General features: G+C 45.7%; 2 protein-coding genes across 4 annotated transcripts in view; both read right to left on the minus strand.

Annotated features, from left to right (window-relative positions):
• lipf (lipase, gastric) overlaps nt 1-14,306 on the minus strand; it is a 911,257-nt gene that overhangs the window by 603,626 nt on the left and 293,325 nt on the right. The gene's annotated exons all lie outside the window — the stretch shown is intronic.
• LOC144500524 (tumor necrosis factor receptor superfamily member 6-like) overlaps nt 1-14,306 on the minus strand; it is a 42,899-nt gene that overhangs the window by 19,691 nt on the left and 8,902 nt on the right. For both annotated transcript variants that reach the window (XM_078223574.1, XM_078223575.1), the window contains exons 4-6: nt 10,873-10,984; nt 6,246-6,316; nt 1,144-1,263 (exon numbers count right to left, since the gene is read on the minus strand). In XM_078223574.1, coding sequence (XP_078079700.1) covers nt 1,144-1,263; nt 6,246-6,316; nt 10,873-10,984 — 303 coding nt within the window. The remainder of the gene's footprint in view (nt 1-1,143; nt 1,264-6,245; nt 6,317-10,872; nt 10,985-14,306) is intronic.

The raw sequence follows: 14,306 nt of genomic DNA on the forward strand, positions 1-14,306 counted from the left end.
CCTCTGATATTCGGGTAAGCGTTCTCCAAGGCGGCCTTCGCGACACACGACAGCGCAGAGTCGCTGAGCAGAAACTGATAGCCAAGTTCCGCACACACAAGGACGGCCTCAACCGGGATATTGGGTTCATGTCACACTATCTGTAACCCCCACAGTTGCGTGGACCTGCAGAGTTTCACTGGCTGTCTTGTCTGGAGACAATGCACATCTTTTTAGCCTGTCTTGATGCTCTCTCCACTCCCATTGTTTTGTTTCTTAAAGACTGGATTAGTTGTAAGTATTCGCATTCCAACCATTATTCATGTAAATTGAGTCTGTGTCTTTATAAGTTCTGTTTGTGAACAGAATTCCCACTCACCTGAAGAAGGGGCTTAGAGCCTCGAAAGCTTGTGTGGCTTTTGCTACCAAATAAACCTGTTGGACTTTAACCTGGTGTTGTTAAACTTCTTACTGAAAAGACTGCCAACCTTATGAATTTGCTGCACCCACCCACTAGTACCACATTAATAATGGGTGGTAAAGTTAGAACTGGGGCCATTACACTTTTAAAAAAGGTGTTTTCTTCAGTCTGTCTCTTTTAACTCTCTCCCTTAATCTGAACTGCATTTCCCAATCTTTATTTAGCTTTGTGTACAGTAAGAACACATTTTTCTGCTGTTTACTCCCGGGTTTGGACTCTGGGATGTCTTCAGTTCCGATGGGGTGAAAATCCTAGCTGTGTCTTTCCCCACGCAAACACAACACTGACCTCCGCCTTCTATCGTGTCTGCCACCCTGGGATAGATACTATGTTAAAGGACAAATATCCTAAGATGCCCGCATAAATTCTCTGGGTACCTGTCTGTAAGGCAACCATCATTTCTTTAATGCTGACCATAAAATCCAGGCTATGTTTTGTTGAGATCGCAAGAAAAATGTTTAACAAAAGTCTGCTTTCAAAACGAGCACATTAGTAATGGGGTCCTCCACCGCTTAGAGACAGTTCAAAAGGAACAGGTTTTTTTTCCTTACCAAATGCCTGGACATAAAATGCATAGGAGTAATTTTCTTTGTAATCATTATCGTTGACCAATATTAAAATGGATAGGATTAGGTTGCTATTTTTAACTAGAGTCAAATAGACCAGGTATTTTTTTGACTTACATGGGAGGAGGTGTCTGTTGAAGTACAGAATGCCACCAGCTGCAAGTATCACACAAATCACACCAATCCCCACACCAATCCCCACACCAATCCCCACACCAGTATTCGATGATTGGATATCTGCAAAACAGAAAAATGTAAATAATGATGAGGATTCAAGAATGGCAGAATGGTTAGAGTGACATCGGTGAATATCACCACCGTGACTTTGTCCGAAGAGTACAGCAGCAAGGAGAACCTGTCCCCTTACGAACAACACAATTACAGCTACCAAAAGAGAAAATGCTGGAATATCTCAGCAGGCCTGGCAGCATCTGTAAGGAGAGAAAAGAACTGACGTTTCGAGTCCAGGTGAACCTTTGTCAAAGCTAAAAGGCATAGGAAGCTGGAGATATTTATACTGTAGGGTGAGGGAATGAAATATGAGTCATAGCCACAAAAACAAGGGGAAAGGCTGCTAATAGCAGTCCATTGAGGGAATAGAAGGTGTGAATGGCCAAACGGCAGAGAAGCTGAAATCAGTGGGTAAACGGTGACAGATGAAGATGTCGGGGGGGGGGAGAGAGAGGTGGGAGGGAGGTAAAATTGAGAAATAGGGGGAAAAGGGAAAGCAAAGGGGGAGAAAAGGTAAGGAAAGGAGGGATAAAATAGGGGGAAAAGAGTGGGGGGAAAAGAAAAATAAAGACATAAAGGAATAAAAAGTAAAGAACAGTTAAAAATTAAATAAAATGGAAACAAAGGGGTCGAGGTGGGGTAGAACTAATCATCTGAAGTTGTTGAATTCGATGTTGAGACCGGAAGGCTGTAACGTGCATAGCTGGAAGATGAAATGCTGTTCCTCCAGTTTGTTTGAGCTACAATTACAGGTAAGTCACTGCAGTTATATTGTTGTCACCTTCTGTCTAAACCTTGTGGTGTCCATAAATGTGATTTTGAATTGATTGGATTGGATTTATTATTGTCACATATACCAAGATACAATGAAAAGTATTTTTTTTTGCATGCTATCCATAGAAATCATGCCATACATAGCTCACAAAGCAGGGTGGCACAGTGGTTAACACAGCTGCCTCACAGTGCCAGGGACCTGAGTTTGATTTCCAGCTTTGGTCACTGTCTGTGCAGAGTCTGCACGTTCTCCCCGTGTCTGCGTGGGTTTCTTCTGGGTGCCCCGGTTTCCTCCCACAGTCCGAAAGATGTTCACGTTAGGGGCATTGGCCACGCTAAATTCTCCCTCAATGTACCCAAGTGTGGGGACTAGGGGATTTTCACAGTGACTTCATTGCAGTGTTAATGTAAGCCTACCTGTGACACTAATAAATAAACTTTAAACTTAAGAGCCGCCATGCTCCGGCGCCATCTTGAAACATAGATGTGGTCAATCCACAATGACATCAGTAACATATCCCCAAAATTCTCTCTCTCCACTCCGTGTTGTGGGAATGGCTGCAAGTATTTTAGGGCCTTTGTCTATACGACACAATGCAGCAAATTGACAACCTATGTAAGCTGTCCAATGAGTGGGTGAGTCACTTGGACCAGAAACACAGGAAAGCCATAGACAAGAAAAGATTGACAATTCCATCCAGCCCGATCCTCGTAGTTATGAATCATAGAATCCCTACAATGCAGAAGGAGGCCATTTGGCCCCATCAAGTCTGCACTGACTCACCAACAGAGCATCTTACCCAGGCCCTATCTTGGTAACCCCACGAATTTACCCTGCTAATCCCCCTAACCTTTGGACACGAAGGGGAAATTTAACATGGCCAATCCACCTAACCTGCACATCTTTGGACTATGGGAGGAAACCGGAGCACCCAGAGGAAACCCACACAGACTCGGGGAGAACGTGCAAACTCCACACAGTCACCCAAGGACGGAATTGAACTCGGGTCCTTGGCACTGCAAGGCAGCTTTGACAGAGGCACAGTGCTAACCACTGTACCACCATGCTGCCCTAATTCGCAGCTACCCATCGGGGAATTGAACCCTGGTGTCCCGCGCAATAGTCAGAGATACTAACCATTACACTAACGAGATGGCTGGGATTTTCCAGCACCACCCACCACCGGCATTTTCCAGTCTTGCTGAAAGTCAGTGGACGTTTGGCTCGCCTGCCACAACTAAACACATTGACGAAGGGAAGGCGGTAGATGTGGTTTATATGGATTTTAGCAAGGCGTTCGATAAGGTCCCCCATGCAAGGCTTCGAGAAAAAGTGAGAGGGCATGGGATCCAAGGGACTGCTGCCCGGTGGATCCAGAACTGGCTTGCCCAAAGGAGGCAGAGAGTGGGGATAGATGGGTCTTTTTCTAAATGGAGGTCGGTCATCAGTGGTGTGCCCCAGGGATCTGTTCTGGGACCCTTGCTGTTTGTCATTTTCATAAATGACCTGGATGAGGAAGCGGAGGGATGGGTTGGTAAGTTTGCCAACGACACGAAGGTTGGTGGGGTTGTGGATAGTCTGGAGGGATGTCAGAAGTTACAGAGGGACATAGATAGGATGCAAGACTGGGCGGAGAAGTGGCAGATGGACTTCAACCCAGATAAATGCGTCGTGGTCCATTTTGGTAGGACAAATGGGATGAAGGAGTACAATATAAACGGAAAGACTCTTAGTACGGTAGAGGATCAGAAGGACCTTGGGGTCCGGGTCCATAGGACTCTAAAATCGGCCCCGCAGGTGGAGGAGGTGGTTAAGAAGGCGTATGGTGTGCTGGCCTTTATCAATCGAGGGATTGAGTTTAGGAGTCCAGGGATAATGATGCAGCTATATAAGACCCTCGTCAGACCCCACTTGGAGTACTGTGCTCAGTTCTGATCGCCACACTATAGGAAGGATGTGGAAAAGATTGAAAGGGTGCAGAGGCGATTTACAAGGAGGTTGCCTGGATTGAGTGGCATGCCTTATGAGGATAGGCTGAGGGAGCTCGGTCTTTTCTCCTTGGAGAGACGAAGGATGAGAGGAGACCTAATAGAGGTGTATAAGGTGTTGAGAGGCATAGATCGGGTGGACTCTCAGAGGCTTTTTCCCAGGGTGGAAATGTCTGCTACGAGAGGACAGAGGTTTAAGGTGCTGGGGGGTAGGTACAGGGGAGATGTTAGGGGTAGGTTTTTCACACAGAGGGTGGTGGGCGAGTGGAATCGGCTGCCGTCAGTGGTGGTGGAGGCGAACTCAATAGGGTCTTTTAAGAGGCTCCTGGATGAGTACATGGAGCTTAATAGGATGGAGGGTTATAGGTAGCTCTAGAAGGTAGGGATATGTTCGGCACAACTTGTGGGCCGAAGGGCCTGTTTGTGCTGTAGTTTTTCTATGTTTCTAACTCTCACAGCAGATACAACCACGGCAGAGCAGGATTTTCCAGTTGCGCCCGCCCTGTGACCAGATATTTCTACCTGAGGTCAACAACTTTTAAATGGTCCACCAAATTTTCCATCCTACTCGCAACGATTCCCATGGCCAACAGGACCGGAAAATGTACCCAACGCCTTATGCTGCCATACCCACCAGGAGACATGTGGTCACTTCGGAAAGGTTAAAAAAAAACCAGGCGAGCTTGGGGAAGAAGGAAAAAATAATCTCTGGAAAAATACCTCCCTGACCCCTTCAAGTGAAGGAAACTGGTCCAAGTGACCACTGACTCTTATTCACCTTACAGGGATCCCAGATTCAAGCACTGAGCTGCTTTGACTCCAATGATGTCAGCCTTAGCACCGCCAATAGCTGCAATTGGCCACAACATCCAAGCTAAATAAAGAAGAAGCGTAAACTGGAGGAAAGGGTTTCCATCCCTGGGTAACTGTCTCATCTCCAATACTGGACACACACAAGCAGGGATTTTGAGAGAAGCAGAATATGGGTTCAGCCGTGTGAAAAGCCAGCAATTGAGAAACTAAGTTTCTCAATACTGTGTGCAGTATTGGTCCCCTTATTTGCGGAACGATATATTGGCCTTGGAGGGAGTGCAGAGAAGGTTCACCAGGTTAATACCAGAGATGAGGGGTGTTGATTATGAGGAGAGACTGAGCAGATTGGGTTTGTACTCGTTGGAATTTAGAAGGCTGAGGGGGGATCTTATAGAGACCTATAAGATAATGAAGGGGCTGGATAGGGTAGAGGTGGAGAGATTCTTTCCACTTAGAAAGGAAGCTAGAACTAGAGGGCACAGCCTCAAAATAAAGGGGGGTCAGTTTAGGACAGAGTTGAGGAGGAACTTCTTCTCTCAGAGGGTGGTGAATCTCTGGAATTCTCTGAAGTGGTGGAGGCTACCTCGTTGAATATGTTTAAATCACGGATAGATGGATTCCTGATCGGTAAGGGAATTAGGGGTTATAGGGATCAGGCGGGTAAGTGGAACTGATCCACTTCAGATCAGCCATGATCTTATTGAATGGCGGGGCAGGCTCGAGGGGCTAGATGGCCTACTCCTGCTCCTAGTTCTTATGTTCTTATGTAAGCAATGCTGACAGCTAGGCTCATATCAGGAGGAATAGCGTCTGCCTGAAATGATTGCTGTTATTGAAGCACTGGAGAGAAGCCCAGTGACTGGGATATGCCACCTCAAATAAGGAGTCAACTCACTATGAAACGAGAAGGAAGTGCTTTTAAAATGTTGTGCAACTAAATGCGACAGTAACTTTCAAATCAAAATTCCTCAGCGTCATTTATGTTCATGAAGAAAGCCAGTATTGGAATGGTACCAATTAGCAATGATAAAGGTAAAGTCGCCATAATCCCAGATGATCATTGGCTGCTTTCCCCTTTGAGGGGGAGAGCTAACAGGTGGCGATTTAACCCGAGGGTCACCACACCTCAGGCGAGGGACCGTCGGGAATAACCTCAGCCATTACGGGAATTGAATCCACACTGTTGGCGTCACTTTGCATCACTAACCAGCCGTCCAGCCAACTGAGCTGAAGGCAACTATAGGAACACATTAGTTTGCGCAATATTGATTTTATCAGCTGTTTAAATTAGTCAGTAATTATAAAGCAGTAATATTGCTTTAGTCAGATTGTCAGCTGTTTGGTGGCTGCCACTTTTTTAAAATTTTGTTTTGTATGATCAGTACAACAGGAAGAATGAGAGAGAGACACACCTTTCTCCACGCAGACTGTGTCATTCCTTTCTGTGCAGGGTTGTGCAATCTCCTGAGTCTTTACGTCACACCTTAGGCAGGAAACAAAAAGGGGAACAGCTGATTCTAGAAAACAGGAGCAAACATTACTGGCAACACTCAGCTGGTCAGGTCTGAAACGTCAAGGCATTTTCCTTCCTTTCCCAGCTGCTGAATGACATGCTGAATCTCTCCACGTCTTTCAGATTTCCAGCGTGACACAGTATCATGCTTCACTGGTTTAAGCAGTTAGGATAGGAGTGCCTCTTGCACCCCCACTAACCGCAAAACAAAAGCAAGACAAGCTGGCTGCACTTGATGGAAAGATCACCACCCACAAACCTGTGATTTCCTGATACGGGTAGCCTGGAGATGAGGCTCCCAGCTAGTTCAGCATTAGTGTTCGGCCCTGTTAGGATAGCACAATCAGAGTCAAAATAAAACTCCATATACTCAGCATCAAAGCTGCACAGAAAACACTTGCTGGTGCATTTTAAACACTCAAGTTGTACAGCTGTTGACGTAAACGTTGTGCCAATTTAAGCTGTGGCTTGCACCGTCTGCGAGATGGGATGCAACTGTCAAAATTCATTAGATTCCAGAAAGCTGAATGTTCAATGATATACACTTCCGCAGTGTGGTTCCCCATTAGAAAGGTAATTTCAGATAACCCAACAAGTGTTGCAATGCTCTGAGCAGCACTGTTGCCCTATCTGAAAAGCGCTCAGGGTAAATGGTGGTTAGTCAGCTCAGCATCTTGCCAAAATTTACGTACTGAGAATGCAGATGTTCCTACCCATGTTGTCAATGTTTTTAAAATCAAACAGTTGGTTGTGACATTGGAAAATCGCTGCTAAGCAGTGTAAGTGAGATACTAACAGCTGTGGACAGTCACTTCACTGAGACATTCCATAGAAACGCTACAGTGCACAAGAGGCCATTCGGCACATCAACTCTGCAATAACTTTCTGACAGAGTATCTTACCCAGGCCCTCTACCCTGCCCTATTCCTGTAACCCCACACATTTATCATGGCTAATCTATCTAACCGACACATCTTGGGGCACTAAGGGGCAATTTAGCATGGTCAATCCACCTAATCTATACACCTTTGGCCTGTGAGAGGAAACTGGAGCACCTGGAGGAAACCCACACAGACACGGGGAGAACGTGCAAACTGCACACAGACACTGACCCCAAAGCCGGAATTGAACCCAGGTCCCTGGCGCTGTGAGGCAGCAGTGCTAACCACTGTGCTGCAGCGCTGCCCAGACATGACCAACTCATGAAAAAAGACTGTGTCAGTTGAGGCTTATTAATGGCACACTCACCTCTGCATCAGAAAGCTGTGGGTTCAGGGATTTGAGGACAGAATCAAAGCTGATATTCCATTGCGCTACTAAAGGAGAGCTGCATTGTTTGAGCTACCATCTAACAGGTGAGACATTGAGTCGATGCCGTAATCTCTCAGGTACAAAGAACAATACAGCACAGGAACAGGCACTTCGGCCCTCCAAGCCTGCGCTGCTCCCTGGTCCAAACTAGACCATTCTTTTGTATCTCTCCATTCCCACTCCATTCATGTGGCTATCTAGATCAGCCTTAAACGTTCCCAGTGTGTCCGCCTCCACCACCTTGTCCGGCAGCGCATTCCAGGCCCCCACCACCCTCTGTGTAAAATACGTCCTTCTGATATCTGTGTTAAACCTCCCCCCCGTCACCTTGAACCTATGACCCCTCGTGAACGTCACCACCGATCTGGGGAAAAGCTTCCCACCGTTCATCCTATCTATGCCTTTCATAATTTTATACACCTCCATTAGGTCACCCCTCATCCTCCGTCTTTCCAGTGAGAACAACCCCAGTTTACCCAATCTCTCCTCATAACTAAGCCCTTCCATACCAGGCAACATCTTGGTAAACCTCCTCTGCACTCTCTCTAAAGCCTCCACGTCCTTCTGGTAGTGTGGCGACCAGAACTGGGCGCAGTATTCCAAATGCGGCCGAACCAACGTTCGATACAACTGCAACATCAGATCCCAACTTTTATACTCTATGCCCCATCCTATAAAGGCAAGCATGCCATATGCCTTATTCACTACCTTCTCCACCTGTGACGTCACCTTCAAGGATCTGTGGACTTGCACACCCAAGTAGATGTAAATGATCCTGATGCATTATAGTGAAGATTAACAAGGACGTACTCCTGTTGTACTGGCCAATATGTCACTAAAATGGATGATCTCGTCATTATTACATTACCATGTGTGGGACCTTGCTGTATGTAAATTGGCTATGACTTTCCCCACACCACCATAGTGACGACACTTCAAGATGAATTGTAGTCAATGAATGACTTCAAATTGGTTGTAAAGTGCGTTAGAATATGCTGAACTCATGAAAGATGCTTCACAAATGCAAACACCATCAATTAACCCACATGAGTAGAGCTAGCAATTTAATCACAGAAGCGGTCTCAGTAACATTGAACATAATCATGCGCAAATGACATTTTGAAGCGAAGCAGTTTATCCAATTGATTCTCTGCATATCCGTGTGGAAAGACCTGGACGTCATATTCCAGGGGTGAGGCACAAACCAGCTCACACTCAGGTACACAATACTGTCCTGGATTTCACACAACAGCACAGGCTGAAAATTAAATGATTTCTTGCCGGTATTTCTCTTGTTTCACTTTACACACAGCTTTGCAGCACCTTTAATGTCCTGACGATGCTCCATAGCACTTAACAGCCAATGAATTAATTTTGAAGTGTAGGGGATCCTTGGTGTTTTGTCAGCAATTGCCAATTACGGTCATTACAATCAACTTCAGTTTTGCAAGCCCCCCGAAACAGCAATGAGATAGTTCATGATTTTGATAGGATTATTTAAGGGTTAAACTGCGCCTCTTCAGAAAAATGGCATAGAATGTTTTACAGACAACAATAACTTGCATTTATGTAGCAGCTTAAATGCAGTTAAATGTCCCAATGCAATGCATTACCGCATCAGCAAACAGGATTTAGGAGATCTTAGGAGGGGTAATTAAAAGTGTGGTCAAAGAGGTAGGTTTTTAAGGAGCATCTTTAAAAAAAGAGGTTGCGAGGAAGAGAGGTTTAAGAAGGAATTTGCAGAACTAATTGTCCCGATAGCCAAAGACACAGCCACTAATGGTGGAGTGATTGAAGTGTGAAAGAGACCCTAGTTTAATTGGTTATTTAAAGGACAGCAATCCTTCACCACTGCACTAACACATCAGCCCAGATTACACGCTCATACTCTAAAACAGAACTTCATTCTTCTGACTCGAGACAAGGGTGCTCCCAATGCAACCAAGCTGACATTTCATCTAGAGCTGTAGTGATAGAGTTCTACAGCCCAGAAAGAGGCCCTTCAGCCCATCATGTCCACACTGACCATCAATCACCTATCTGTTCTAATCCCATTTTCCAGCATTTGACCCATAACCTTGTATGCTATGGCGTTTCAAGTGCTCATCTAAATGTTGTGAGGGTTCCCACCTCCACCACCTTTTAAGGCAGTGAGTTCCCACCAACCTCTGGGTGAAAAAAGTTGTTCCCCAAATCCCCTCTAAATCTCCCGCTCCTTAACTTAAATCCATGCCCCTTGGCTACTGACCTCTCTACAAAAGGGAAAAAGTTTCTTCCTATAAGAACATACGAAATAGGAGCAGGAGTAGGCCATCTAGCCCCTCGGGCCTGCCCCGCCATTCAATAAGATCATGGCTGATTTGAAGTGGATCAGTTCCACTTACCCGCCTGATCCCTATAACCCCTAATTCCCTTACCGATCAGGAATCCATCTATCCGTGATTTAAACATATTCAACGAGGTAGCCTCCACCACTTCAGAGAATTCCAGAGATTCACCACCCTCAGAGAAGAAGTTCCTCCTCAACTCTGTCCTAAACTGACCCCCCTTTATTTTGAGGCTGTGCCCTCTTGTTCTAGCTTCCTTTCTAAGTGGAAAGAATCTCTCCACCTCTACCCTATCCAGCCCCTTCATTATCTTATAGGTCTCTATAAGATCTCCCCTCAGCCTTCTAAATTCCAACGAGTACAAACCCAATCTGCTCAGTCTCTCCTCATAATCAACACCCCTCATCTCTGGTATCAACCTGGTGAACCTTCTCTGCACTCCCTCCAAGGCCAATATATCCTTCCGCAAATAAGGGGACCAATACTGCACACAGTATTCCAGCTGTGGCCTCACCAATGCCCTGTACAGATGCAGCAAGACATCTCTGCTTTTATATTCTATCCCCCTTGCGATATAGGCCAACATCCCATTTGCCTTCTTGATCAGGATTTGCCTTCTTGATAAGGAAAACAACCCCAGCCTTACCAGCCTCCCTTCATAGCTGAAATGCTACAGCCCAGGCAACAACCTGGTGAATCTCCTCTGCACCCTCTCGAGTACAATCACCTCTTTCCTATAGTGTGGTGGCTAGAGTACTACACGCAGTACTCTAGCTGTGGCCAAACGAGTGTTTTATACCGCTCCATCATAACCCCCCTGCTCTTATATTCTATGCCTTTGTTTGCTGGTGGACACATCAATCACAATTGCTCATTTTTCTTACTTACTCTTTACAAAGGTGACATGTCCGGCAGTTTTCAGAAGTTAGGCAGAAGAAATTCTTTCGGCACATACACTGTGTGTCATGAGTTTCATTGCACTTGGTTTTTGTTTCTTCACCTGAAGGGGGATAAACAGAATATAGTCTTCATCCGTAAGAGAGCACAGACTTGAGGCTAAATTTGAACTAGATTTGATGGTCAGCGGGGAAGCCACCGACCTAAAGGAAAACTGCTCCCAAAGACCTAGCGGTCTCTACGGTAGGGACTTCTCCCTTTCTCCGGGACAGTTTAAATCTGACACCAAATTAAGAGGCTGGCGAGGCGCGCAGCAGCAATGTCGGTGGGCAAGGAGGCTACCAATCAAATTGTGGGGATCGGTTGGCACAGTTGGCTGGGCGGCTGGTTTGTGATGCCGAGTGATGCCAACAGCGCGGGTTCAATTCCCGTACCAGCTGAGGTTATTTATACCTTCTCAACCTTGCCCTTTGACTGAGGTGTGGTGATCCTCAGGTTAAATCCCCACCAGTCGTCTGGGACTATGGCAACCTACCAATCAAATTGGAGTATTCACACAAACCAAACCAAGACACTTAAAATCCTTTATTTTTAATTTAGATTTTCAAATAGAAATGTGACTGTATTAAGATGGAGGCTAATATATAGGTAAATAAACTTTTAATAAAGAAAACGCTTTTAGAAATATGTGGAAATGTAGAACAATCTGGCGTTACATAAAGATAAGTTTGACTTTTCAGGGCAGTGTTGTGAAATTAGTAAACAATGAAAAATTTGAATTACACCTAATTCAGCTGGTGCAATTTCTTCCAGGATGTTTACTGTGTTAGATGGGAAGTTCTGATTACAATGGAAATGTCAGAATTCCTGAAGTTGCTGTCAGTTTCAGCAGGATAACAACAGCAAACTCAAAAGCCCAGAGTTTTCCAATGACAGAGAGCCTGTCCTTTGTTGTGAAAATGGTGGAAAAGGCCCAAATCCCAGAGGTCCCGCCCCCAAACACGGCAACTACCATTTTTGTGGGGGCCGAGTTGGGCCCAGATTGGGATTTGCTCATGGACATTTCGTTGATAAAGTTTAAGTTTATTCATTAGTGTCACAAGTAAGACTTACATTAACACTGCTATGAAGTTACTGTGAAAATCCCCTAGTCGCCACACTCCAGCACCTGTTAGGGTACACGGAGAGAGAATTTAACATGGCCAATGCACCTAACCAGCACGTCTTTCGGACTGTGGGAGGAAACCGGAGCACCCGGAGGAGACCCACAGAGACACAGGGAAAACGTACAGACTCCACATGGACAGTGACCCAAGCCGGGAATTGAACCCAGGCCACAGAATTCCAGCTCAGATCTTCATAGAATCATAGAATCATAGAAACCCTACAGTGCAGAAGGAGGCCATTCGGCCCATCGAGTCTGCACCGACCACAATCCCACCCAGGCCCTACCCGCTAATCGCTAATCTTGCTGAGTCATTTGGTTTTAAATGCCAATATGAATCTTAAGAGGACAATTATTTGAACAAAAAAAATGTCTGGAAGGAAATGTTTTTAAGTAATTTGTTTTTAGGTTTCCCTTTCAATTCAATGATATGTATTGATTCAATTTTCCATGGCCTGACTTACATTCTCCTCACGATTTTCTCCAAGAAAGTTGTGATAATTTACCAGTGAAGCTAAACTGCAATGGCCCTATGACCTTGAAGTGCCGGGCAATTTAGCCCCTTTGTTAGAAGGCCGTAGCACAACTTTACTCTCAGTCTCTCTCAAAATCTGCCTCAAAGCCACTCAGTACCTACAAAAAGGATAGCAGACAGAAATAACCCTAACTCCACAGAAAAAGGAACTGATAAACTGCTTAAAGTAGGGCTTCCCAAGGAGAGTCATGTCCCCAGTAAGGGGGGGGGGGGGGTCATGACGATATGAGACCCTGAGTAGAACGTTCTGAGGAGCTCCGACTGGATGTTAGGATTTAGGATGATAAGGAGTTTGGGGTACTTTCATCTGCTGTCCTTTTGTCAGGTTGTTTGCTGAGCATCTCTGGGCAGATCTTGAGACAGAGCAAGAGTGAAAATGTGAACAGCTGCGAGGCCCGTTAAATACTCAGTTTTTTAAAAACTGTAGTTTCGATGACTGGTGTTTGCTGCTCCAAAATGCCAGCAAAAAGGTACGTTTTGAAAAATCCCCTAAAAGTAAACACTTTGCTTCCCTTCCTCCCACCCCCAAAGGTCTCTCTCTTCCTTCCACATCCCCTCCCATCCCCCACAACACTCACAGGTCCCAACGAGGGTGACAACAAAATATTTGAACCTCTAAATCATAGAATTCTAAAATGCCTGCAGTGCAGAAGGAGGCCATTCAGCCCATCGAGTCTGCACCAACCACAATCTCACCCAGGCCCTATTCCTATAACCCCTCATATTTACCCTGCTAATCCCCCTGACACCAGGGTTAATTTAGCATGGCCAACCTAATCCGCACATCTTTGGACTGTGGGAGGAAACCGGAGCGCCCAGAGGAAACCCACGCAGACACGGGGAGTACGTGCAAACTCCACACAGACAGTGACCCGACGCCGTGAGGCAGCTGTGCTAACCACTATGCCACCGTGCCGCCCCAATAGGGCCACAGTGACCCAAATGGGGTCCCAGTGGGAGAAAGCTTGGGACGTACTGGCCTAATACCTTCCATTCAATTGCCTTCTAAGGCAACAAAGTGACAATATTTAAAGATGCAAAGCTGCCCGAGGATGTATGCTACTGCATGCCCACGCCGGAAACAATGACAGGGTGGAGCTGAAAGACTAATGAGGGCCAAGTGGGACTCCCACGCCTCATTGTAGCAGATGACACTCCAACCCTGACCTCTGAATTGCTTGACTGGCAGCTCCACCAGTCTCATTAGCACCAGGAAATCATCAGTGGCAACTATCAGAATTGCAGGAGAAGTGGAAATCCTGCCCATCTTTACTGAAGCACAGATGGCTCACACATTGCTCAGCTTAAGGTTAAAGAATTGCTCTCTGAACACATGGGAGGATGTGGTCTCCAGTTGAATGGCCTTCCCCAGCTTCTCCTCTCTCTCTTGTGAAAACCTCCCTCACTGATCATTGCCTTTACTCAGTCTCCAGATCGGGATCCATTCCAAGGGCAATGGTTACTGTAATGCAACCAAACCTAATGGCAACTGGCTTTTGCAAAATCCTTGAAGTCAGGACACAGTCCTTCAGGACCTGCTATTAAATGACCTGCAAATTTTAACAACTTTGCAGAAGTCGAGCAAGCATATATTTGTGCAACTTATAGTTACATCCAGTAGAATTCAATCAGCAACTAAGCTATAAGTAGTTGATGATCTCTTTCAATAACACAGATGAGGAGCTCCTTTCTGCTGCTAAAAACAGGTTTTGTTGTTTGTGATTA

This window comes from Mustelus asterias, chromosome 11 (genome assembly GCF_964213995.1).
Source record: "Mustelus asterias chromosome 11, sMusAst1.hap1.1, whole genome shotgun sequence".
In the NCBI taxonomy this organism is placed as follows: Eukaryota; Metazoa; Chordata; class Chondrichthyes; order Carcharhiniformes; family Triakidae; genus Mustelus; species Mustelus asterias.